The following is a 24,851-nucleotide window of genomic DNA, read 5'->3' as shown; positions in this document are numbered from 1 at the left end:
AGATTATTTACATCGTATTTAACATCCTTGCCCAGAGAGGATCTTTGGTTCCTTTGATGCTCCATGATCCGAGTGACCTTGGATTAATCTGTTTAGTAAAGAAACGCAAAATCTGTTTTTGGTTTTAAGAATCCAATCTTGGACTTTTCCAAAGAAACGCACCCAAATATTTGATTTAATTTTGTATTTTTTTTTCTCAGAGCTGACTTTTTGACGCTGCCTTTTCAAGCAATCGAATGTTACCTTGCGAATGTGATTCCACTACAAGGTACTGTGTTTAGTAGTCACGGATACTCCATGATTTGAGCTAGCTAGGTGTTAGCATAAAAAACATTAAGTCCTTAGTCGTGTAACTGCAACATGAGAATTCGTTCTTATTCTTATTTTTATGACGGGTTAGTAGAGAGACGGGATGGCCTCCGTGGTTGGGCCTTAGTGGACTGGAGCGCTGGCTGGAGTCATTGTAAAGCTCCGTCCTCGCTACGACGGAGAAACTTGAAAACGCAACTTTATTTCTACAGTTTAGCCTACCATCCACACTAATCCGTCACGAGAACGGAGCTTTTTGTAAACGCTCTTCAAACCGAAGGAATTTGAAAACGCCGGCTTTGCGTTTTAGTGTGGACGGAAAACATTTTGAAAACGGAGCTTTTCGAAAACGATGACGTCACGCTAATCATGTGATTACCCTGCCGAGTTTTCCTCAAACACAAATCCAAAATGACCGGTGTTTATTGCGTTTTCAAATTTCTCCGGCGTAGTGTTTGATACATTTGATACATTTTCAGGGTGGAAACGCCGTATTCAAATTTCTTCGGCGTAGTGTTGAAGGAAAACATTTGATACATTTTCAGGGTGGAAACGCCGTCTTCAAATTTCTTCGGCGTAGTGTTGAAGGAAAACATTTGATACATTTTCAGGGTGGAAACGCCGTCTTCAAATTTCTTCGGCGTATTATGGACGGGGCCCAAGGAAAACACTTTCTTTCCACAGTGGCTCTCTCTTCCCTGGAATATAAATAACTACCAGTGCTCTCTTATGAAAGCTTGCACAAATGTTGGGGTCTAACCTGCGCCAGCTTAGCGTTCCATCAAGGGAGACTAGAAAATGATTAATAGTGGTTTGACGCCCCAAACACTATAATTAGCTCCGCCATTTTCGACCAGGTTGCCCAAGTGTGACATGTCGAGTTTTCAGAAATGTGGACATGAACAACAAGGCACAGGCGTTAAATCACGATAAAGACAACAGGTCCAAGTGTGCATATGCACTCACTCGTATGTTAAATGCTATCGTTCTTAGTTTTAGCTCGATATGTTTGTTGCTTATGCCGTTTGTCACATTTGACCCGCGTTCTGTCGCTCGCTATCTTGTTGACCTTGTTCGGTCGGTCGTATTTTGCTCGTTCATTCTTTTGCTCGTTCGTTGGCGCGCTTGCTCTTACATTCAGTCGTCGGTTTTTTCATTCATCCAGCCATCTCAGTATCCGTTTACTTTTTTGCTGTTTCAGGAGACACATTTTCAAGTGTGGCTAATGCTGTGTTGGAAGACTTGACAATGAATGCTCTGTTGACCGCTCGTGTTATCGGTCACAGAAGCGGCTTGCCGTGTCTAGAGCTTTATCTCGTACAAGGCCAGCAGGTAAGTCAGCGTGATTATTTCATTTCGTTCACGGATTTATTTGGACTGTGTAACGTTTTTCCAACATGGAGGACCAGAATCCAGAATATAAGTTCCTCATAGTTGGATCAGGCTTATCAACAATAAGCATTACAAAATAAAAGTTTAAAAACGATCTCTGGCTAAAAATGTTTATAGATATACGAGCTTTCGGCTATTAGATCTACAGTCTTCGACGGGTAAAGACGAATGACAAAATATGAATATAAATGAGTAAAAATAAAAAGAATGGACTATGCAAATTAAATATGAATGTGTGTAAAAAGAATGTTGTATTGCCCAGGGAGTGGACAGGAATTGTTGACAGCATTTGGAGTCACCATAGTATGCCACGATTCTAATGTTTTCCTTATTCAGAAACTGCCTTTGTCAATTAAGGAGGCGTTGTTTAAGTCAATAGACTGCTCATGGGACCACGCATGGTTCACAATTTTGGAGCCTTTAGCAGCTGTTTTGATATTTCTTGTGTTCTTTTCTTCGCGTGTTAATCGCTCTGCCAGTTTCACCGATATAACACCATGAACAGTCGGCGCAAGGAATTTTGTAAACAACGTTGGTTTGTGAATCCGGAGCAGGACGAAATTTCGGGGCCGGGAACTGTCGTTGTAGAGTGGTCATCGGCTTATTTATGACCGAAATATCATGTTTTTTTAGGACGCGGGTCAAGGGCTCAGTTACACCTTGTTCTTTCCCTTCAGATGTGTTAGGTAGATTTAACGCTATATGCAAGAGGTTTGCTGCCGTGCTCACTTTGTGTTTTTTGTCGTGGTGAGAATTAAAGTCCAAGTACCTGTTCGTATGCGTTGGTTTTCTGTAGACATCCACAGAAATTGCTCCATTGTTGCGAGAAACCAATGTGTCAAGAAAAGAAATTTTTCCACAACATTCATGTTCGATGGTGAAGGAAATAATCATGTTTAATCATGTTTACGTAGCGTTGGAGTCTAATGGCTATCCGTCCAAATTTATTCGTGATATACAAACCAAGAAAATTCAACCATCGCCAAATTTACCCCCTGAGGAACTTGTTGGAATGTCTTTTAATTTGGTTGAACCTTTCGAGTCACGCAAGTCTTTCGCGTCTCTTCCATACATCAAAGGTGTAACTGAGCCCTTGACCCGCAACCTAAAAAAACATATTTCGGTCATAAATAAGCCACTCTACAACAACAGTTCCCGGCCCCGAAATTTCGTCCTGCTCCGGATTCACAAACCAACGTTGTTCACAAAATTCCTTGCGCCGACTGTTCATGGTGTTATAGCGGTGAAACTGGCAGAGCGTTTAACACCCGAAGAAAAGAACACATAAGAAATATCAAAACAGCTGCTAAAGGCTCCAAAATTGCGAACCATTCGTGGTCCCATGAACATTCTATTGACTTTAACAACGCCTCCTTAATTGACAAAGGCAGTTTCCGAATAAGGAAAACATTAGAATCGTGGCATACTATGGTGACTCCAAATGCTGTCAACAATTCCTGTCCACTCCCTGGGCAATACAACATTCTTTTTACACACATTCATAACTAATTTACATAGTCCATTCTTTTTATTTTTACTCATATATATTCATATTTCGTCATTCATCTCTACCCGTCGAAGACTGTAGATCTAACAGTCGAAAGCTCGTATATCTATAAACATTTTTAGCCAGATATCGTTTTTAAATTTTTATTATGCTCAACCCTAGCTACGGTCCTTCAATATTTTTACATAAATAAGCATTACCTTGGCAAGTTCGAGCGGCTTCCCTTCTAGTGTTGTAAAGCCAAAACCAAAGCAATTACAATGGCCAATCTCTCACACACAAAGGCCACAAACCACGCGATGAAGTGATGAGAAATCGTATCAAATACACAGAACCAACAAAAACGCGAGAAAATGCGCGTGACAAAGTCGGGATTATTTTGGGTGTTTTGATTGACCGACCGACTGACTGACTGATTGTCTGTCTGTCTCACTGTCTGTCTGTGTCACTGACTGTCTGACTGTCTATCTGTCTGACTGATTGAATGACTGTCTGTCTCACTGTTTGTTTGTCTGTCTGTCTGTTTCACTAACTGTCTGACGGACTGACTGACTTTCTATCTGTCTCACTGATTGACTGTCTGTCTGTTTGTCTCACTGTCTGTCTGTCTCCCTGACTGTCCGACTGTCTATCTGCCCAACTGAGTGACTGATTGACTGACTAACTGATTGCCTTTGTTTTGCAGACAATCCTGATTAACAGAGAACTAGTGAACCGCGGCTTGGCTCGCTGGGCAGAAACTTGACGACAGCACGAGTTGTATCACGTTTATCCTGGCCAAATGGAGCCGTAGAAAATTGCTTGTTCAACGATTTTCTGAACAAAGGAGGAATCAAGCAGACAAAGCTGGTTGATAAGTGTATTTCTAATTTGGTATGAAATAGGAAGATGAAATTAGCGAAAGGAAACTTTGGAAAGTAATTTAATTCATATGCGGATGGAGAGATGGAATCGCCAAAGGCTTGATTACTTGAAAGAAATCGCTAAAATTTTCTTTGGTCGATGGCTTAATTTTTTGTCAAGTTGAGAGCGTGTATGATATTGTGAATATGCTATATTTGTCTTCAAAGTGAAGAAGTTTGTGTGTATATGACAAAGTTGTTGCTTTATAAGTTCTTTCGTAACGAAAGGCTACCTCCATATGACGTAATTGAAAACAATGAGGTACACATCAGTTGAAAAGGCCAAAGGCCAAGAAAATTATTTTCCCCAGAATGTTACCTAGTCAAAGTAAGCTATTTACCATTTTGCGATCGAATTATATATGATTATAACGGGCCATTTTGAATTGAGAGAACAAAATAATTTACATTTAAGACATTGTAGAGTATTTTATTAGAAGAAATGACAATGATATTTTAGCCCAAATGAAATTCAGCAATGTTATCAAAGGCTTGAGACACAAATGTTCAGGTACAATAATATATGAAAGCAAAACATTCTGTTTCATTCCCAGACCTGTTTCTGATGGCATGTATGCTTAAATAAATATCGTATTACATTATAGAGGAAAACGGTTAAATATTAAACAACGTTAAAAAAGAAAGCTAACAACTCGCACCTGGTATTTTAAAATATGACCAGAATATTCATTTCTAGAATGCTACAGTGATGTCATGGAATTTGAGATCATTTGTCACACCTTTTTATTATCTCTGTGTTGGTTTCCTATTCTTCTCAGCCAATCAGAGCCAATAATAAATTTTTGACAACTTTTTTACCTCTGTGTTGGTCGGCCAATGTTCTCAGCCAATCACAGAGCCCTCTTTTTCACGTCTTTTTTTCTTAAGGGGGAAGGGGGGGTTCAAATCTCAGTTTTCAGCCAACCACAGAGCCAGTAATTATTTCGGCCAATGTTGTCAGCCAATCAAAGGGCCTAGCTTTTTGACGTCATTTTCTTGTTGGTTTTCAAATGTTTTTAACCAGTCACAGAGCCAGTAATAATTTTTGGACAGCTTTTTGACGTGTGACGGCTTTCCAATCTTCTCAAGCAGCCAGTAATGTAAATTTTTGACAGCATTTTGACTGGTTTTCTTATCTTTTCAGCCAATCACGAACCAAATAGTATAATTTTTTGACAGTGTTTTGACGTCGTTGTATTGGTTTCCCAATCTTTTCAATCACAGGCTAAAAAGTATCATTTTTGGCAGCCGTTTGGGGTCTCTGCGTTAGGTAGTTTTCCAATTTTCTCTGGCCAATTAGAGCCAGTGATGAAATGTTTTGGAAGCTTTTTGATGTCTAGAAACTAGGGAAATTGCTGTGTTGATCACGGTAATGACTCACTGTTAGACTGTATCATTTAGCCTGCATTTAGGACACCTCCTTTAGTTACTCAAAGTTCATTGTAGCAACAACACTAACGCCGACGCCGACGACCATGCGGTTCAAAACTAAATTTATTTTTACTGAAGATTCTTGCTATTACGTCGTCGATCCCAGCGGCTGAATAGCAGATTGGGATCAAATCTAAATTTTAAATAAAAGCATTTTTTCAATCTAGTTTTTAAAGGAGCTGCGTCACATAAATTCAAAAACGTACATTTGAGTAACTTTCATTGACGTACAAAGTTACGTTCAAATTAAGGAAAACTTCGAAATAGAAGGCTTTAAAAACCACTTTAAGAGTTTCAATGTTGTTTTTTTTTTAGTTGTTGCTGTTCTTGTTTCTTTGCTGTTTTTGTTATTTCGCTTTTTTTCACTTGTTTGGACTAAGTCACAGTCACCCAAATTAATAAAAGTAATGTTAATAATGATGGTTAATTGTTGTGATTGAGACAAATACCAAATGACAAACTTCAAAAATAATTGGAGAGATTATTTTAAGATACGCGGTCCGTGACACAGCTCCTTCAAACGATCTAGAAGAATCGTAGATATCTTAGACTTACGCCAGTTACTTTCGACATTCAGGGCAAAACCGCCCTAAAACACTCGATCTCGCTTACTGCCAAGTGCAAACCATTGTGTACTCTCAGCCCCTGAGTCGATGACTTGAAAAAATTGGACATTTTTCAAGATGTTCCGTGTTTGACGTAGCTTCTTTAACAGTGCAGCATGCTAAACGACGTTTTTAAATGGTTTAAATGAAAGAAGTTCAAATAACTTTGTATCGAATTTTTACTTCTTTGATTTGTTGTTGTTGTTGTTGCTGTTTTGTTTTAGATTTTTAATTTTTTTTTTCGTTTATTAATTGCAACCATTTTCATCTGTTTTAATTACAGTCTCAATTAGCCAAATTATAAATTAATAAAGGATGTTTAAATATTGGTTAAATATATTTCAAATTGTTGTTAGCAAGTTATTTATATACAATTATAGTAATATTTAATTTGAGTTAAATTAAATTTTTTCCAATCTGGATATAGCTTCAAGTGAAACTGCAGGGCAGTTAGAAATATGCAATTTACCACAACCAACATCTACATTTCAGTAACATGGATCTCCCTGTGTTGCAGGCGACGTACATGTAAAGTTTAGTTAATTAGCAACTTGAAAAAAGAACTGTAGGACAACTAGAAATACGTAATAAACTACTCAAACACCTAGATCATCTTTTCATATGGGAGTTCCCTTCTCCCAAGTTTAGTTGATGAGTAACTCGGGAAAGAAAAACACTCTTAAAACATGTAAGGCATCTACTCTAGGAATACTGAATGAATAAACTACTCAAACACCAATATCTATCGTCTGAAACTTTCTTATTTTTATAAGTCCCGTCCCGTCCCGTCGGGATCACCATCTTGTTGTGGTGGGGTGGCTTGCGTTTTTCAATGACCCCTAGAACTATGCCGGTGCGGATTCTAAACTCCCGGTAGGGCCACCCATGCAGGAAAGATCGAAGGGTAGGGGCCAGTCAAAGAGTGATTCCCTGGTCCTCCTGGTTAGGGGTTGAGCGTAATGAACTGTATGCTACAGAAACGGAAACCTGTATAGCAAGTGTGGATCAGAGTAAGGCAGGCCTTTCCTCTAGCACAATAACGAAGCCATTGGGTCAAACCTAACTGGGCACCCAAAGGCCGATCAACCTGCTCCAACAAACAAGGTTCCCCTGTGCCTGCTGCGAGGCTCTCTTGCTTATATATTCAGTGGTGTGCTTATATGGATGCAAAATATAAAGAGTTGATGTGGAAAAAATGTGTTTTCTCCCCGAAATTTCTTGTGTACCGCGGGTTCGGAAACCTACTTAGGTTAATTTTGTCCCAAAAGAAGTTGATTCCTCACGAAAACAATACGCCAGCTTTCCATTAGTGACGTTAAAATGCTGCTGCTAATCGGAAAAACTGGATAATTTGAATTTTTTTTTTTTTTTTTTTACATGATGGAGGAAATTCCTGCCATTTTTTAAAAAATTGGAGCCTGGCGGCGCGCGGCCAGAACTCGCGCATGCTAATTGCGTTTTCCCTCTCTGAAATATACACGTGGTTCAATCGAGTTCGACTGAGAATCACACGAGAACACAAGAATTCAGTACAGCTTCTCAATCTAGCATAAATTCATGTTTTCTATGAAAGTTCCCCTCCCCATTGAAAGGCAGTTTTCTTTTCTTCTGTTCTGTTCTCTTTTCTTTCCTTTTCTTTGCTTCTCTTTGTTTCTTTAATTTTTAAATAATTGTTAATAATATTGTATTTTACCTGTGTCCACAATTAGTGCCGTTGGCGCTAGAACGACCAGACACTTCAATAAAGAATATGTGTGTTCCTCTCTCTCTCTCTTTCTCTCTGTTACTATTCTAATAGATCGAAATTGGCCTACTCTAAATCCGTCCGTGCAATCTATCTCTGACCATGTATGCTTGTAAATGCTTAGTTCTCGACTGCGTTACCTTACACTCCGCATTATGTTGAAGATCAATTGCAGAATAGTGTAAATGACTTGCAAATTTTGTGGGACTAGACTGCAAACAATTTCTTCGTATTTTGTCTCGTTTTTCTCTTCAAATGTTAACATAAAACGTGCGATTTGGGGGGCGTCATAAAGCGCCCATAAACGTGCGCCTCAACCTTATGCGCTCTGCGTCTCGCGCCAGTCTTGCTCGCAATTTTCACGCTAATCCGCTTTGCCTGACGAACCCCAAGATGTTCTGCAGTCTGTTATGCTTTAGGTCATCTTTAAGGCTTTTAATTTCCCCCAACAGGGGAATTGTCAGGCAGGGTGGAATTGATTAATCCATTGGTGGAATTAACCCAGCCTTCAGTGTTCCTAGCTACAGATTGCGTTCAAAATTTTACTAGGCAGAATTTTGTACATTAAATTAAAAGTAACGAATGTTTGTTCTTGAATTGTATCCACCAAAGTTTTTCTGTATATTCAAAATACTTAAAATTACTTAAATACCTGCAGTATTGTCTATGTACATGTAAACGCTTTCCGCTGGGCATCTTGGTTCAACAATGATCCTCCAATAACCGTTTTTTTTTTTGTCCAATAATCTCTATTATGAAAAGCCTGCTGCCTAAAGAGCTCAGAGTTCTATTTCAATCTTCTGTCTTATCCGTTTGAAATTTTTCATGCGTTCCGCAAATTTGCTTTTCGAGATACGAGTTCAAAGTAACGAGCATCACTTCGAAAATCTTTCATTTTTCCGACAGCCGAGGTCTTTACAAGCAACATGTCAGCGGGTGTACTTCGCGCATAATACATCATGTAAGCGGGTAACTAAATATTTCCCAAATTTTCATTGTGAATCATTGCGTGAGGTAATGTACCTAAGTCAATATTTTCAAACCTCCCCTCAGGCAATGCAAAAAAACGGAACCGAAAGTGCTGTGCCATTGCCATGAAAACAGTGAAACAGTGGAAAACTGGTCAGTTCACGAAATTTGTGTACAGCATCTGGTAGGTAGTTAATAATTGAGTTCAATCAAAACCTGAAGCAAGGTGTATGCCTTGTAAGTCTGCATAAATACAACAATCAATAGATGTCAATAAAGCCCATTTCTAATTGACCCTTTTGTTCTGAAGGCTTGCTAATAATGTGAGCTGGAATCCGTGTATTGTCGAATTTTTGACGGCTTTTGTACTTTTTTATTGGCTTGGCCGTCAGAAACACGCTTAATCTTTGACTGCACAAAATTTGGAGCTCCTCCATGCGTTAAGAATGTCAGATTATGATCTTCTTTTCGCCTGAATTTTAAGAAGCAAAACAAACAACTTGTAAAACTTTTGACATCCAAAAAGCGTCGAATGAGTTATTACCCTTAAGCGGAAACACCAGTTTGTGTGAACGTACTAAAACACCTAACACAATACACAATAAAGCTGTTTTCATTGTTAAACATTTCAGGCTCCTTTCTTCGTATACCAAATTTGCATTTCTTGCTTGGGCAACAAAGCTCCACAAATTTGCGTAAATCCGGCGCTATTGGTCAGCAATGTGTGTTAATTATTTAAGCTGTTAATTGCACCACTTTCGGCTTATGAATGTCTCACGTCACAAAGGCAAGCTTCGATGCACTTCAATGAAATATTAATGTTTTAAAGCATTTTAAGTCGTTGCTTCCTAGCGATGAAACTCTATCTCGTTTACAGTCGTTTGTCCGCTCGGGAATCGCATATTCACGACGACTACGGTGTTTATTTTTAAAAAATAACGAGACCATGAGAGTTTTCGTGCTGTTTGATGGCACAAGATACCTACTAGACGTAGAAGTTGGCCAGACTGTAAGCGATATAAAGAGCATCCTTCGTAAGAAACTCGATTTGGACACGGTACAGAACGAAGATGGCGAGAACGATATGCTTATGGCGATCAACTACGCCGGATCAAACATGGAAGACGACTGGATTTTCACGGATATCAGCATTCCACCTGGCGCGACGCTTCGATGTGAACTGCAAGAAAACGTTAAAACGTACCTCAATGTGATTTGTTCGCATTCGAACGAAACGCTTAGATTTACAGAATGGTTTGACGTGTGGGAGACGACGGTTGGTACTCTAAAAACGATGATCACAGAAAAAACAGGATTACACGTCAGTGTTTTCCGTCTCGTGTCCGCCGAAGGGAAAGAGATGTATGACTGTCATCCGTTGAAGAAATATTCCATCGATTACGGAGACACGGTCCGTTTGGAAACGTGGAATGGCTGGAGCGCGTTTCTGCAATCCGCAACGTTGGGTCAACTCACCCCAACCATGAAACACATGGTAAGCATACACGATGACCCGCTAGTGTTTAAGTATCAACTTCGCGTCGCGTTGTTCATCGCGGCTCATTTCAACTACACTCAACTCGCTGCTCAGCTGATCAAAAGCGGTGCGCGCTGCGACGAGCCCGTCGGCGAGCATCCAGTACGAGAGTGGTGTAACAAGGAAGCCGTACACCCCGATCACTTCAAAACCCCAGCTCACGAGGCAGCCCAGCACGGCAGCCTCAACTGCTTGCAGAAGTTCATTCATCATAACTACGCCTGCATCCTCGCCAAGGACGGCAACGGTCTGACACCGTGTAATATCGCACGCAGGTACAAGAAAACCGAGTGTTTTAAGCTGCTTATTGCCGAGCAGTTTCGCTCTCGAAGCACGTCCGGTCTCACACTGGGTATATATTGGCGTGTTAGGAAATGGTGTGAGCGCGCAAGAGATCGAGCTATCGTCTTTCACAAGCATTCACCCAACCCGCTTCTTCTAGCAATGGAAAACAGAACTTATAGGAATGCAGTGGTTGGGCAAAAGGTACAAATTGATGGCTTCGGGGAAAATATGCAGGCTGGCACCTCGAAATTACAGCTTTCGTTGGCACTTAAAAGTGTGAAAAACAAACCGCCGACAGGTGCAGCTCTGACTTCAGCACAGGAAGATAAATATGGTAATTCAGTAACGGGAAGCGGTGAGATTCAGGGTTTAAATAAAAATGGCGAAAAAGACGACAAAGCTGATTCGGGGAACTGTTCAAGTGAATCGAATGAGGAAGCGAACAACGACAAGTCGACTTGTACTAACTGCTTGCTTCTGTCTGTTTCGAAACAACGTTACCATGGCGAAATATCGAAACTTGAAACCACCATGAGGGACAAGTTGCAAATTAAGAATGCGAATCGAGAGCAACGTAGCGCGTTTACGAACCAGTACAAAGCATACAGGTGGAAGGAGCCTTCAGACAAAGGCGAAGAAGAAATCTTGTGTTTTTGCCAGTCGCACAAAGAAAAACAAACGAGCGGCGAATCGCGAAAAGAACTTCGCGAGAGTATGCCACTGATTTCAACAAACACCAGCTTGGTTGGCGTAAACAAAAGCGACAAAAATATAGATATTCAAATTTCCGATGATTTTCAGAGATCGAATAAACGTGACTTTTTTGTCACGCAAGAAGTCGCGGTGAGTTCGGAAAGGCGAGGCAACAAACCTGAAAACACGAAAAGGGAGGAAACAAATAACGCAGAGAATAAAACCACTGACAAGATACCACCAATTAAACCTCGAGGAGATGATTCGAGTGTCAATCACTTGAGAACAGACGATTATGTTAAAACAAAATCAAAATCCGCCAAGAGTTCAAAAAGCGACGGAGCCCTGGTCTATAAACAACGCCGAAGAACCCGTTCCCTTTACACAACGAAACGTCTTCACAGCGCCAATCAGCGCCGTAGAGCTGCGTCCAGCGAGGATTTGAGCCTGCAGTCAACCCGCTTGTACAGCAGTGTCACTGGACAAGACATGCACGAGGCAGCGAAAGAAAGCATGGGTGTTGCAATGACTTTCAGGAAGAAACGCTGGCTTCAACAAGTTCACATGGCTATCGAGCTGAATAATAACACCTTTAACAGACAACTTCATCGGTACAGAGAAAAATACAAAGCAGCGCACGTCGTGGGAAAATGTAATTTTTAGCTCGGAACAACTGCATTGTTTAGGTACGTCTAAAGGCGAAATGCAACTCTGTCTAATTGCTCAAGCTAATATGGTTGACGTACGAATATTCAGCTACTGAAATTTGTTTCAGTGGTCAACTCACCCTAAAAGTTAAAATGTTACTCGTTCTGCACTAAAAGTCTTTAATGTTTCCAATTCATCAACGAATTCTATGACGTATTTATTTAAGAATTCATGATATTAAAGAATAAAAAAAAATTGAAATATGTTTTGCTATAGCTGCCGAGTTAAAAATTGTTAAAGAGTTTATTTCAGAGCCAATTAATCTTTTAAAAGTTCAGAATGAATGGCAAAAAGTTAAGCTTTCTAAAGGCTTGTCAAAACGGAGTCGTAAGTGCATGGACGTGCGTCACTGTTTGGCCTTAAGACTTACCAACGCAACGAAAATATTTCATTCTTAGTTTTTGTTACTGGATTATTCCAAATACCCCTGGGAAGAAAAACGTGTGTATCATGAAGGTGGATTCGCCGATATAAGCACACTAGTTTTATTTCACAAAACTCAGTTTCTGACGGTATAGTCAATAAATTAGGCTGAAGTTAAACTATTTTTAAGTGTTGCCAATTCATCAATTCAACGAAGTAAAGTTTAAAAATAAAGACATAAACTTGTGTATTTTTGAATATATTAAGTATTTTGTCTTCTTTTGGGAGAGGCTGAAATCGAGACTATTGCAGCTTAGAGTTTATTTTAAGAGAATCAGTTAGATTTTATAAGAAATATATTAAACAGTCTACATTATGTCCACCATTAACATTTGACAGATCTTAACACGAGAACAACGGTGTAGGCGCGAATAAACGAAGGATAAAAACTGTGAACGGAGTGTTTCATTCAAAGGAAAATACACTTTCTAACAATAAAGCTAAGGAAGTGAATATAGATTGTCTACGGCTTACCTGATTTGATAACAATCATGTAAATTGCACTGGAAGGAAAGACAGGTGTCTAAAACAAAGAACACATACACTGCCTTTTAATCGTTCTGTTTTCCATCTGCCCCTTTATTTTCAAGTCGCCAAGTGAGGCCCCGATCACACTGCGCTGGAGAAATTTGAAAACGGAGGTTTCACTCTGAAAGCGCATCAAATGTTTTCCGTCCACACGACGCGGGGGGGGGGGGGAATTTCAAAACGTAACAATCACCAGTCATATTGGATTTGTGTGTGAGGAAAACTCGGTCAGAGAAATCGGATGATTATCTTCACTACATCATTTCCGAAAAGCTCCGTTTTCAAAATAATTTCCGCCCTCATGTACACTAAGACGCAAAGCCAGCGATTTCAAATTCCTCCAGTTTGAAGAGCGTTTTCGAAAAGCTCCGATTTTGTGATGGATCAGTGTGGACGGTAGGCCACACTGTAGAAATAAAGCTGCCCCAGCCCTCCCCACATGAAATTCGCTAGTACCCATTTATACACCTGGGTGGAGAACAGGGGGCGACGCTGCGCTAGTGGGGGGGGGGGGTTCCTGGGATGCCCGTTTCCCCCGCTTTAGTAAGCCTTTTTTAAGCAAACAACCTACAACAGGTGACGAAAACGACAGGACAATCAGGTGAGTACCGTCACTTTCACACAGTGTGACCCTCCTTTAAAAAATCCTGGCTACGCCCCGGGAGAGAAGCAGTGTGAGAGTAAGGTGTCTTGCCCAAGAACACAACACAATGACCCCAGTCAGGGTTCGAACCCGGACCGCTCGATCCGGAGCCCAGCTAGAGTACTAACCAGTTTAACGTTGCTTTTAAATGTCACATTAATTTACAGTGTTCATCATCCGAACATAAATTTTCTGTGAAGGTTTCTAGGTCACGTTTCTAGCTTTTAGAGTTTTTGAAAAATAACATTTGGCGGGTTTGTAAGGAAATGAATGGGTTGGAGTTGTCAGAGCTTAGGGCAATTTGAAAAAGTCAAGAACGATTCAAAGTGATGGGATGCAATGTCCTGTGACACTTCGTAACTTCAATTCACTGAATGGACAGAATTAGATAAATTTTTGTGGTATATAAAACGCTGCTTGTAAACCCATGTAAACACGATTTTATTCGAGGTCACGAAAGGTCAAGTACTTTTGGCCTATCTCAGACAATTCGGGCCATTACAAAACACGAATAATGTCTTCTTGTAAAATATACGTTTCTGTTTCTCACTTTTCTAGGCTAATTTCTTCTAGTGGCAAGAAGTGATGACTCTCTTCTTTGCCAAACAACTCGTAAACATTCGAAAATGAGTGGCATTATCAAAGGTCATCAAAATACAAGCCAAGCGTTATTGATGTATCATCCATAATTTTCTGCAAGCACAGCTAGTGCCGGCGTTTTCTAAATAAAATGTTCTCACCAACATGTTTATCTGCAGAAGGCTCTCATATCTATCATTACAATGCTGAACTGCCGATCGACAATACACTAAGCTTATCAGAACAGAGTTTTGCAGTTTATCGAAGTTCAGCTTTAAAAATTACAATGCTTGAAGTTTCGATGAAGTTACCTTCCGTCGGGAATTATCGTATTTTTAAGACACTTTGCTTAAAATGTTCCAGCAAAGGCACCCTCGATCTTCAAGAACAGTCCCACAGATAAAACGGACACAATAAATCAGAAATAAATCGCAACTTTACCTTTGTATCGTGGAATCTTTGAAGACCAAAATTTGTCCGTCCCGCCGAAGCCATGTTTGATCCACGGGCTCGGTACCAGGCATTACCCGAAGCCATTTGCAAGTCACGTGGCCTCCCACAATGCATTTCCAAAAGCTTAAAGCGCGGTCGTAGTCTTTGTTTGGTAGAAAAATTGAAAAAACATCTACCCACAGCCGCACCTCCCCCAATTCATCGAGAGAGCGATATCAAACCTTCAGGTCGCCCTTAGTTATTTAATTTATTTAAATAGATCATCGTAAGACTCGTACCGATACCTAGCTAGTCTCCCTCGCAGCCGTTTTTAGCATCGTCACGCAAGGGGAGACTAATAGCTAACTGGTCTTTTAGCAAATCCAGTCTACGAGGAGTGACTGCATAGCTTGCGGAAGGGATTTTATCACCGGTAGTAACAATATCACAAGTTTTGGTGCATGGCGAATATGCCAACACTACTTCGTTTGGTGTGATCTCCTGGGTTAGGATAGTTCTTAACTGGAATGTTGGTGGTCGTGACACCTCGTCCAAAATCCTCAGCGAGTTGACGTGATTGTGTTATTAGGCTCGACGGGGAAGGAATGTGAGCTCCTTGGAATCTCTAATAGCAGCTAGTCATTCCTAGAATTGTGTTCCAAAGGATTAAAGGATCGAGGGATCTCTCTGGTCACTTTTCCATGGATCTACGAGACCAGTCCCGTGGCTCGCAGGCTATTTTTCAATTGTTTTTGAGCCGCGGTGTGGGCATGGCGGAACAAAGCCCTAGGAACGAATGAATCAGTGATTGATGGAAGTTCGCCAGCCGGTTACTAATTTTACATGGGAATTACTTGCGGGTTTTGCAGGAACGCATAGCGCAGGTGAACTCAAGCTCCAAGGGACGATCTAATTCAACCAAATATCTCTCCGAGTTCTCTGTCCCAAGTACAGTGAAGTTCTTGTTTCAACGAAAGACAAACATATAGCCTGTGGTTGCTTTCTTTTTATTAAATGTACATACGCATAATCCAAGAAGTAAGGAAAATTTTACACTCTAATACGGAATTATATTGAATTGATGGAATATTATATGAACAATTGTTAGCTAAGCTGGTGCACCATTCTTGAACTATGAACATTCGGGGCAATTTATAACTGATGTCTTTTTAAAAGTGTGTTAGGATAATAACTAAAATATTAGGAGCACTATACATTAAACGTGTGAATACATTTGCCTTACCCTACAGTTCAATTCATCTCTCAATTCCGAGACTGATCCGCCTGGCGAAAATTATAATTCAACAAAAATATATTAAATACTGTTTCACTTTCATTAAATTGTGAATAAATATTAAGCCCTGTAACCACAAGCTCACGTAAGCTTATTACACTAATTGTATTTCTTTTGAAAAGATAAAAAAAAAAACAAAATGCTGATAGTATAAAGAAAAGGCAAAGAAAGCGTTTTCAAAAGTTCCGAGTTTGCGTGAAAAAAAAATTAGGAAACACGATTAATTCAAACGAGATCCGCTAATGAAAAAATGGAAAGTACGCCTTGATTTGATTCAAATAAAACAGCTTTCTCTCCTTTGTTTCAGAAATTCTCCATCTGAGCTGTTAATAGAGATTGTGTCTTCGTCAAAAGTCAACGTGACAACCTTGCCCGCTAAAGTTCCAATTTTCTCATCGTATGAACCACTTTCGGACGCGCCGAGAACTTCTCCTGAAATGACTCCAGACGCGCTATCCGAATCGTCATTCGGAGCAACGTCTGCGGTAATTGTAGCTACCTTTTCCCCGTTTGCACAAGACAACACGTCTATTGACGCGGTCGCGATCTGCCCGTGCGACGCCGCGTCTCCAGAAACGGCCAAAAGATCGCCCCGGAGGGTGGCTACCTTGTTATTCGATTCATTGTCGACAGAGGTAGAAGTGACGTCGCCTGTGACGAATCCGATTTTGTCGCCGGGTTTGGGCGTGGTCAGGCCGGGTAGACGATACACAGACCCGTGTAAAGTGACAGTTCGTTCACCCTGTGGGTCGTCTAAAGAACCTATTAGAACACTCGCCGTTAAAGTGCATATTCGTTCGTGAATACTGTCACTCTTCACCGCAAAATCGTGATTGGCTGCAGCAACACTGTCTTTCCTGTCGAGCGCAACTGAATCCTTTCTAGAGGCTTCTGCTAGTTGAGATCCTGAAGCTTCGACAGGAAATGAGCTCTCTTTTTGTGCGAACGAAGCAGAATCCTCTTGAGAGATTTCTCTTAGCTGAATAGGTTGCGCACCTTCCTGAGTAGCGGGTGATACAGAATCCAGCTCAACAGATCCACGATTTTGACGTGATAAATTCACATCGTTGTCGGAAGGCGCAGAAGAACGCTCACTTGCAGCTATACTGGCCCTCTTGGACTGATCAACTACAGGGTCAGTTTCAATCTCTCCCGATAAGCTGCCTCCACTAGCAACCCTGTGTTGCGCTATGTCAGTTTCAGCTGCGCCACTATCAATGCCAGAAGTTGCGCTCGCAGTATTAGTCTCATGAAGCGAAGGACCCGTTTCAGTCTCGCCAGATAAGCTGACTTCATTAGCAACCTTGTTTTGCACCAAGTCGTTCTTAGCAGCCGCTACACCAGGCTCGCCACCAACAGAAACGTCCTCTATTTCACTCGGTTTTCCCTCGACAGCTTCACTAGCAACCTTGTTTTGAACCAGATCGGTCCCAGCAGTCCCTACACCAGCCTCGTCACCAAGAGAAACGTCCTCCATTCCACTCGGTTTTCCCTCGACAGCTTCAGGTTTTACATCATTACCATCTGACCCACTTGGACCATCAACCTCGCCCACCGCCGCATCGTTTATCATAACAACAGGCTGTTCCAACTCAGCAGTAGCCTTGTCGTTAGACAAGGGTGCTGCGTCTTCGATAGACTCTTCCTTTCTAGATTGATTTTCCTGCGCGGAACTCGCGCTATTTTCAGGCGCCGTATTTTCAAGCTCATCGGCGTTTTCCTCGACACGGGGCGCACCGTCTGCAGTACCTCTCTCAGTCTCTTCGTTCGTTTGCTCGTCACTCGCCAAGACTCCACTGCCGTTCGCAGGTTTCCCTTGTGAATCATCAGGGACATGGCCATTGGCTGAGGAAGGCGGCGTCACAACTTTACCCGACTGCTTTGTAGAAGACTCGTCACCTGTGAAGATGAAGCAACAACAACACAAGGTTGTAAACAAAATGTGTACTCAAATCAAGTTAAAATCAAGTCGAGATAAAAATTACAACAACAAAAAATCCCCAAAAAATCAAATCGAGTTGAAATCGAGTAACAACCACTATAATAAAGATGAAATGTTGCCAGGAGCATGAGGCAAAGAAAAACTCAGTCCCCGGAAAGGTTGGAACCCATGGCCTCGCAGATCCCGGTTAAGCACTCTAATCACTGAGGTACAGAGACACTCTTGGTGAGCTACAATGGAGGCCATTTCATCTATTAACTATGCTAGGCTTTTTCTGAAATCCTCTGACCAATCAGAGCAAGATTGCATCTCTAATCAGATTTAACACCAAAACAAAGACGTGCAACTTTTTTCAGCGTGTTGTTCACGTTAAGTGCCGCTACAGCGATTACAAGCTTTGCTCTTGTAGGACTATCTTTGCAACGCATGAAAAAAATCCACTCTTAAAAGCAGAAACTCTTGGCTACACTATCTGAAAACAATATGAAGTCATAGATGAATTGGAACTAAGCTCACAGAGTTATATAATTATCGAGTAATATAGTTGTGTGAAGTTGTGTGAACAGGGATGGCACTGGCCATAGCTCATTTTCCCGACCCGATTCCGACCCAGTTGAAATTTTTAATCGTAACCGTTTCCGTAAATTTGAAGGGAACAAATCAAGACTACTAGCTTGAGGATTTTATAGAGTAAAAGACTTTTTTAGCCTCTTTGACTTCGCCTTTCCCACAACAACGCACACAAAATTTGACGCGTACTATGAAATTACAAAGGCATGACACATATTTAACCGTCCAATCAATCAGTCAGTCAGTCAATCAGTCAGTCAGTCAATCAGTCAGTCAGTCAATCCATCAGTCAATCAGTCAGTCAATCCATCGATCAATCAATTAATCAATTAATCAATCAATCAGTCAATCAATAATCCAGGGCCTGCTGGTATCCAATCAGATTCGAGAATTGTGAACACTAAAGTCGTGATTAAGTCAATAAGACTCTTCCTTAAAGTTTTCCGGAAGCTTCACTTCTCAGTTAATCAGCTACAACTTGACAGCAGATAAACTCACCACTTCCCTCGTTCTCTCTAACCCTCCCTGCATGTCCATTGCTCTCTGTAACAGGACGTGACGATAACTTTTGTCTAGAAGATGACTGGCTAGCTGTTGAAATGATAAAGGTAATAAAAACTCTTTCATCCTCAAGAGTGATCCACATCAAATTTCTCCTTACATTGTCATTCAAACAGGTGATGAGAATAGAAAACATTATCAACTTGAGGTACCACCAAATGCATAGCAATCGCAAGGAAAACTGTTTTCTTTTCAACCTTGAACTGAAAGACAAGTGAAATTTTCACGATGTTCTTGCAAGAAAAAGATCCGAAGTATTTCGTAGACTGACTCTTCACTGCCAACCCTGATTGGGTAATACCTGAAAGTGATAGACCAATCTTATCGGACATCACCTCATAAAACTGGGTAGATATGAAATATATGTGTACGAGGGTTTGGAAGTGTTTAACTAAAGTTTCTCCAGCCCATACCTTTCACTCCTTCTTCCTCTACCCTCCCCTCCCAATTCAAGGATCTGGGGTTTCTCACCCCCCACCCCACCCCCCGCCACACACACACATTACATGCACTCCCCCAGGTTACTCTGATGCTGCCAATAGTTCACCACATAACAGTTCACCGGTAACAATGAATATAACCCCAGGAGGGAATGGGAGGTACTGTCACAGTTACGTGTCTTGTCCAAGAACAAGACACAAATGACCAGCCCTAGAACTGGGGCTCTCAATCCAAGGGTTAAAATCTATTTAATATGAGGTTAACATAAAACCTCCTGGGGCCAGTTGTTTAAAGGTTGGATAACACTGCCCACTGGATAAATTGCTATCCTACGGGTAAGTGTTGGTCAAACAAACTACATACACTGTCACTGGATAGTGATTTATCCAGTGCATAGTGTTATGCACACTTTAAACAACTGGGGCCTGTTAGTTTTGTTGTTCAAAGCTAGCATACAGCTAACCTTTGGATAAACAGCCAGTTAAAGTTAGCTTAATGCTCTTTTGAACAACCAAGCCCAGGTATTCAAGACACCCATCTCTTAGACAGACTGTCTGTAACTTACCATTTTCTTCCTCTTCGTTAATTCTCTTTAATTTAGGAGCTGGCTGTCCAGCTGATGAAAATAATAACAATGAAAGTTAATTGTCTGCATAATATTAATTACCGAGTACAATCTTATGGTGGAACACCTGACAAATCTGGTCCCCATAAAGTAAAAGGGCTTAATTCAGTGCTAAATGAAGCAAATGGCCCATCGCGCCGGTGGTTATCTTCAGTTTCTATAGCACAAAGTGGCCACGGCATATTTCTACTCTACATCCTGGATGTGATGCTAGTCCATCACAGGGTTATTTTACTTTTTTGGTTTTATTTTACAGATTTGCCATGATCAAGGCAGGTGGGCATACAAATTAAGAACACTAAGTCCCCTACTCAGTAAACCTACCACCTAACCATCCCCATTCAATGCTGGGTTAACCCAGCATTCAATTTGCCAGTACAGTCATTTATACACCTGAGTAAAGAGAGGCACTGTGAGAGTATAATGTTTTTCCTAAGAACACAACACAGTGACCCAGTGGCCAGGACTCCAACCCAGATCAGTGAAGTGGGTGAACCCAGAGTCCAGCACACTAATCTTGAGAGGCCATGGTGCCTCCCACTCCCAGGGGATACATCATATACTCCAAGAAAAAAAAGAGCTGTTTTATGACGGTATTTTATGACAAAATACACTGGAGTGCCATATGCAAACATTTACTTTTAATTAGTAATAAAATTAACTTGTTGTTAAATTTTACTTCAAGATGCTAAAGAATTGAAGGAGTAGTGAATCAAAACTGTCTTGTTCGAGAAAATATCCATACCCTTCCCAAGAAAGGCTTTTTGGAACGAACTCCCCACCCCACTCCTTTAAAATTTCATTTCCTTCAAATTTTAGGCCAATGACCTTGGCGGTGGGTATAAATGTTCTTAGACTGTGAGCAGTCTCTCTTTTCTTTGAAAACTGTGGGGAAGAATGGATAAACAAGTAAGCGTGCGAGTATGACTGTGAGCGTGACATGCGAGCCGCAAACATGATGCTGCAAGCCGCTGGTAGCACGGGCATCGGAGGACAAGCAAAAAGGGAGACTGCAATGGTTTCATACAACATCTTGAATGCCCAGCACTCTGGTGACCGAGTGATTCTATTGGTCCAACTACGAAGTTATGATGCACATTTGTCAGTAACCTTTATAAGTGACGGGCAGCGCACGCCAAACTCTGTTGTAATGTTTGTCTCCTATGGTGCGACTCCTGCAGTTCATGACATTTGCGCTCTATTTTGAATTTCAATCTTGCAACCTTTTTACTAGTTTTATGCTTCATACTTGTTTTTCAAGGACTGTGGTGTTAGGAGGACTTTAAAGTAGAATAGAGCCGTTTGACCAAGCACTATGGAAATTTTTGAGAGATCATAGGTCTGGTTTCAGCCGCAATCTGTCAAACCATTCATCACATCTTACCGGATATCTGGATATAGTTTCAATAGGAATCTTCGTGTAAAAAATTAGACACCAGAGTGTCATATTCAAAAAAGGACGAAGGTGTCACTGATGCGACCTATCAAAGTAGCATTCACACAAATGTTGTATGAAACCATTGCAGTCTCTCTTTTTGCTTGTCTCCCAACACCCGCACTACTGGCGGCTCACGGCATCGCCGTTCGCAAGTCATGCTCACAGTGACGCTTGCACACTTAGTTGTTTTGCGTTCTTCCCCACTGATTTTTGAGGAAAAGAGAGACTGCTCACAGTATAGAATATTCTAAGGAACTGCACAATCAAAAACTTTGCATTCTCCATTTGACAGTGAGACTAACATCATGTTTTCCAGGGAAAATGAGACTTTCTTTGTTAGCTTTGCAAAAGAAACCAAGACTTTGAAACTGGACACTTTCCATTTGCATGAAAAAACTGGTTTTCCCGATGGGAAACCAATACCAACAGAAATTTTCAAAAAAAAAATGAAATACCTTCAGAGTTACTGGAATGGTCAGAAAATCACTGTTTCATAATTTTGCCTTTCAATAGCATTCCTATGCTCCTAGTTGAAATTTTGCATTTTGTTTTGGTGGGAAATGAAATGGAACATTCCCCTTGACTGGAAAGTTTTCAAATGCTGTCAAATGGTATGCACTCATCCTATCTGATGTTGTTTGTTGAAAATTTGTACACAAGAATGTGCAGTGTAATTCAAGGGAATCCCCTTTATTAATAAAACTAAGTCAGCAAAATTTAAATGGAGAGTCTCACAGTTCGGCACATGCCTGTATTATTTATTCCCCTGTGCACGCTTTTTGGCACAGGCCCAGTTTTTCATTGTTTATGAACCAATCATAAGCAAATTACCTAATTTCACATGCAAATAGCTGTAAAATCATCACCATAGAATAAATCACACAGGTCAACACTTATTCAACGGTTGACAGTGTCTGTAAAATCCACTGAAATCTTCTAAGAATTTGGGTCACCCGTCATTCTGCCACGACTAACTATAGAAGTGTGATTACAGATTCAAACTACATCTGAGTGGGGGTTTTGAAGTGATAACATTGATACATGTAAGAAGCAAACAAAAGTGTTTTGATTTAGAGACATGCACCGAACTGTGAAACCCTCCCTTAAGACTCTTCTTACAATATTGATTGATTAGACACTTTGCAGACTGAAGCAAATCCACATGACTGTGCCAAAACTGGGAGGTCAAGATTCAACCAAATGTTTACTCCAGGCTTACATCAAGTTGGTTAAAAGTATGTCAACTGGTATCTAACAACAATCTTGAAATGTTACCAAGCAACAAGATAACCTATACATGTACTCACACATGTAAGGCTCCATGTAAAAAGGGCGGCAGCAATAAATTTTGGCTAAAATTGAACATAATTTGCCAAAACAACTCCGAATTTTGCTTGCAAGTTTGTTTCTGAGCTGACTGTTAACAATGTCCTGAATCTTTTTCGCTGGATTTTGCTTCATTTTCTAGATAAAATGTGTGCAATAAAGTCAGTTTCCTAGTGACATCTTTTTATTTTTAATTTTGTTCTCATACTGTCAGTAATGATCATTATCTTACGTATCTGACATACCTGTTCTAGTTGCTGTTGAGGAGCCACAACCCATAGGAACAAATACCAGACCAAAAAAAGACTTTTAGCTACTTCTTTTCTCAAAGCTTCAGTAATTCTACATTTTAGGGGGAAACAAAAAAGAATTGGGTATGTGTCAGAAGCCACTAGTAATCTGTGTAAGTACAATTACCTTCAAATTGGCCAGGATACTCAGAGAATTCCAAGTAGAAATAAACAATAAAATGTACTGGGTAGAGATTAAAATGTTGTATTAAAACAGATTTAAACAGATTTAAAGAGATTAAAGCAGGTTTAAATTATACACGACTTAAGAAATTACTTCATTCACAGTGATTGGCTGAGAGCAGGCCATCTTACAGATTAATTATTAATTTGCATTGAAGTGCAAATTAATACTAACAGTCACTGCCTGTTCTTACAGTATTTTTCTCAATTATACATTTGTCTAATAAATTAGAAAATGGCACAAAGAAAATAGGCACACTGATTGTTTTAAAATTAATTTGTTTCATTATTAATCTATTTAACAATTAGATTATGAGCTCGAGATTTCTATCGCATGATAGTTGACAAGGGTGCAGCCTGAGTCAACTATCGCACAATAGAAATCGAGAGCAAATAAGCTAATTGTTTTAGTATAAATCTACCAGTAGGGCATGCTGCTATGCTACTCACTATCTATCACAGAATAGATAGTGGGTAGCATTGCAAATCAGAGAATGCCAGTAGATTTATACTAAAACTCAAAAGAAACACAGACTGAACTAGCGCAAGCTGTTGACGGAGCAGGAGGTCAGAGAAACATTGGTCAAGTTCTCTCTTTATGCACAAAAAAATCAGCGAGACCAATATTCTCTTATACAGTATGGATTGAACAAGTTACTTTAATAGAGCACAGTCGAAGCTGTATTAAGCGACACCCTATTAAGCTGTCATCCTCTATTAAGCAGTCAGTTTTCAAAGTCCCAAAAATCACTTCCCTTAATTACTGTAATCACCTCTATTAAACACGCAGTCATGGTCACCATTTGTGAAGTCCCAACGGGACTTTTTCTATTGTCTTTACCTGTATTAAACAGTCACACGGTGTCAATAACTTGTTTATACAGTTTGAAATGATGTAACACAAGAGGTATAACAAGTAATTTCCTAGTTTATTTTTGCAAATCATTAAAATGCCAGAAATGAATGTTTCTAATTTGAGGTCAAACGTCTTTTCAGCACTGATTGTACTTGTATTTCAACTGTTTTTCTTGAGACAACCTTTATTAGGTGGTCAACCTGTATTAAGTGTTCAGTTATGCATTCCCCAAGGGTGACTGCTTAATACAGGTTCGACTTTAGTTATTACTAATAGTGGCTCTTTTTATCTGCAGATAAATTGATGTGTCTCCACAATACAGTGTCAGTTAATGCATACTAAAAGGAAAGCATTTACATAAATTTACATTTCTCGCATCCCTTTTGTGAACATTAAACCGAAAATTATTGTCCTCCAGACATGAAGATAAAAAGATTTCTACTTGACAAAAAAAACTGTAAATTTATTATGTGGAATGAATTGAAAATGTGATTTGTCAAAATTAAGTGTGAGCAGCCCAGCTTAGTGGTTCATATTGCAAACTTCAGACTGCTAAGAAAACCAAGAAGAATTTTCCTTTTCATTGCAGACCAGTTCAGCCATACATGTAATAACAAATGTATTTAGAAAAATATCCC

The 24,851-nt window shown here is 40.2% G+C and overlaps 3 protein-coding genes across 9 annotated transcripts in view; 2 read left to right on the top strand and 1 right to left on the bottom strand.

Moving 5' to 3' along the window:
* LOC145462675 (A-kinase anchor protein 1, mitochondrial-like) overlaps positions 1-6,885 on the top strand; it is a 50,841-nt gene extending 43,956 nt beyond the window's left edge. For 4 of the 5 annotated variants that reach the window (XM_081446251.1, XM_081446253.1, XM_081446249.1 and 1 more), the window contains 2 exons: positions 201-268; positions 1,511-6,885. In XM_081446251.1, the coding sequence (XP_081302377.1) occupies positions 201-268; positions 1,511-1,743 (301 nt within the window). In that variant the 3' untranslated portion in view covers positions 1,744-6,885. The remainder of the gene's footprint in view (positions 1-200; positions 269-1,510) is intronic. The other variant, XM_081446252.1, reaches the window with a different exon arrangement.
* A 2,644-nt stretch (positions 6,886-9,529) lies between these two features.
* On the top strand, positions 9,530-12,877 carry LOC145463793 (uncharacterized). The gene has a single exon (XM_081447589.1). The coding sequence runs from the start codon at positions 9,806-9,808 to the stop codon at positions 12,035-12,037; it is 2,232 nt and encodes a 743-aa protein (XP_081303715.1). The 5' UTR covers positions 9,530-9,805; the 3' UTR covers positions 12,038-12,877.
* Positions 12,878-15,044: 2,167 nt separating this feature from the next.
* Positions 15,045-24,851, bottom strand: part of LOC145463049 (uncharacterized) — a 12,343-nt gene continuing 2,536 nt past the window's right edge. Inside the window, exons 1-4 of one of the 3 annotated variants that reach the window (XM_081446757.1) lie at positions 23,130-24,851; positions 20,061-20,111; positions 18,992-19,084; positions 15,046-17,880 (exon numbers count right to left, since the gene is read on the bottom strand). The exon at positions 23,130-24,851 is cut by the window's right edge and continues 2,536 nt beyond it. In XM_081446757.1, coding sequence (XP_081302883.1) covers positions 16,256-17,880; positions 18,992-19,084; positions 20,061-20,111; positions 23,130-23,163 — 1,803 coding nt within the window. In that variant the 5' untranslated portion in view covers positions 23,164-24,851 and the 3' untranslated portion in view covers positions 15,046-16,255. The other 2 variants (XM_081446758.1, XM_081446756.1) reach the window with 2 other exon arrangements.

The sequence above is a fragment of the Orbicella franksi genome, chromosome 12 (assembly GCF_964199315.1).
Source record: "Orbicella franksi chromosome 12, jaOrbFran1.1, whole genome shotgun sequence".
NCBI classification, from domain to species: Eukaryota; Metazoa; Cnidaria; class Anthozoa; order Scleractinia; family Merulinidae; genus Orbicella; species Orbicella franksi.
Note: the sequence above shows the minus strand (reverse complement) of the source record. Positions and strands in the feature narration are given on the sequence as shown.

Bases quoted from the DNA above. Each gene is read 5' to 3' on its own strand.
- LOC145463793 (XM_081447589.1), top strand. From the start codon at position 9,806: ATGAGAGTTTTCGTGCTGTTTGATGGCACAAGATACCTACTAGACGTA.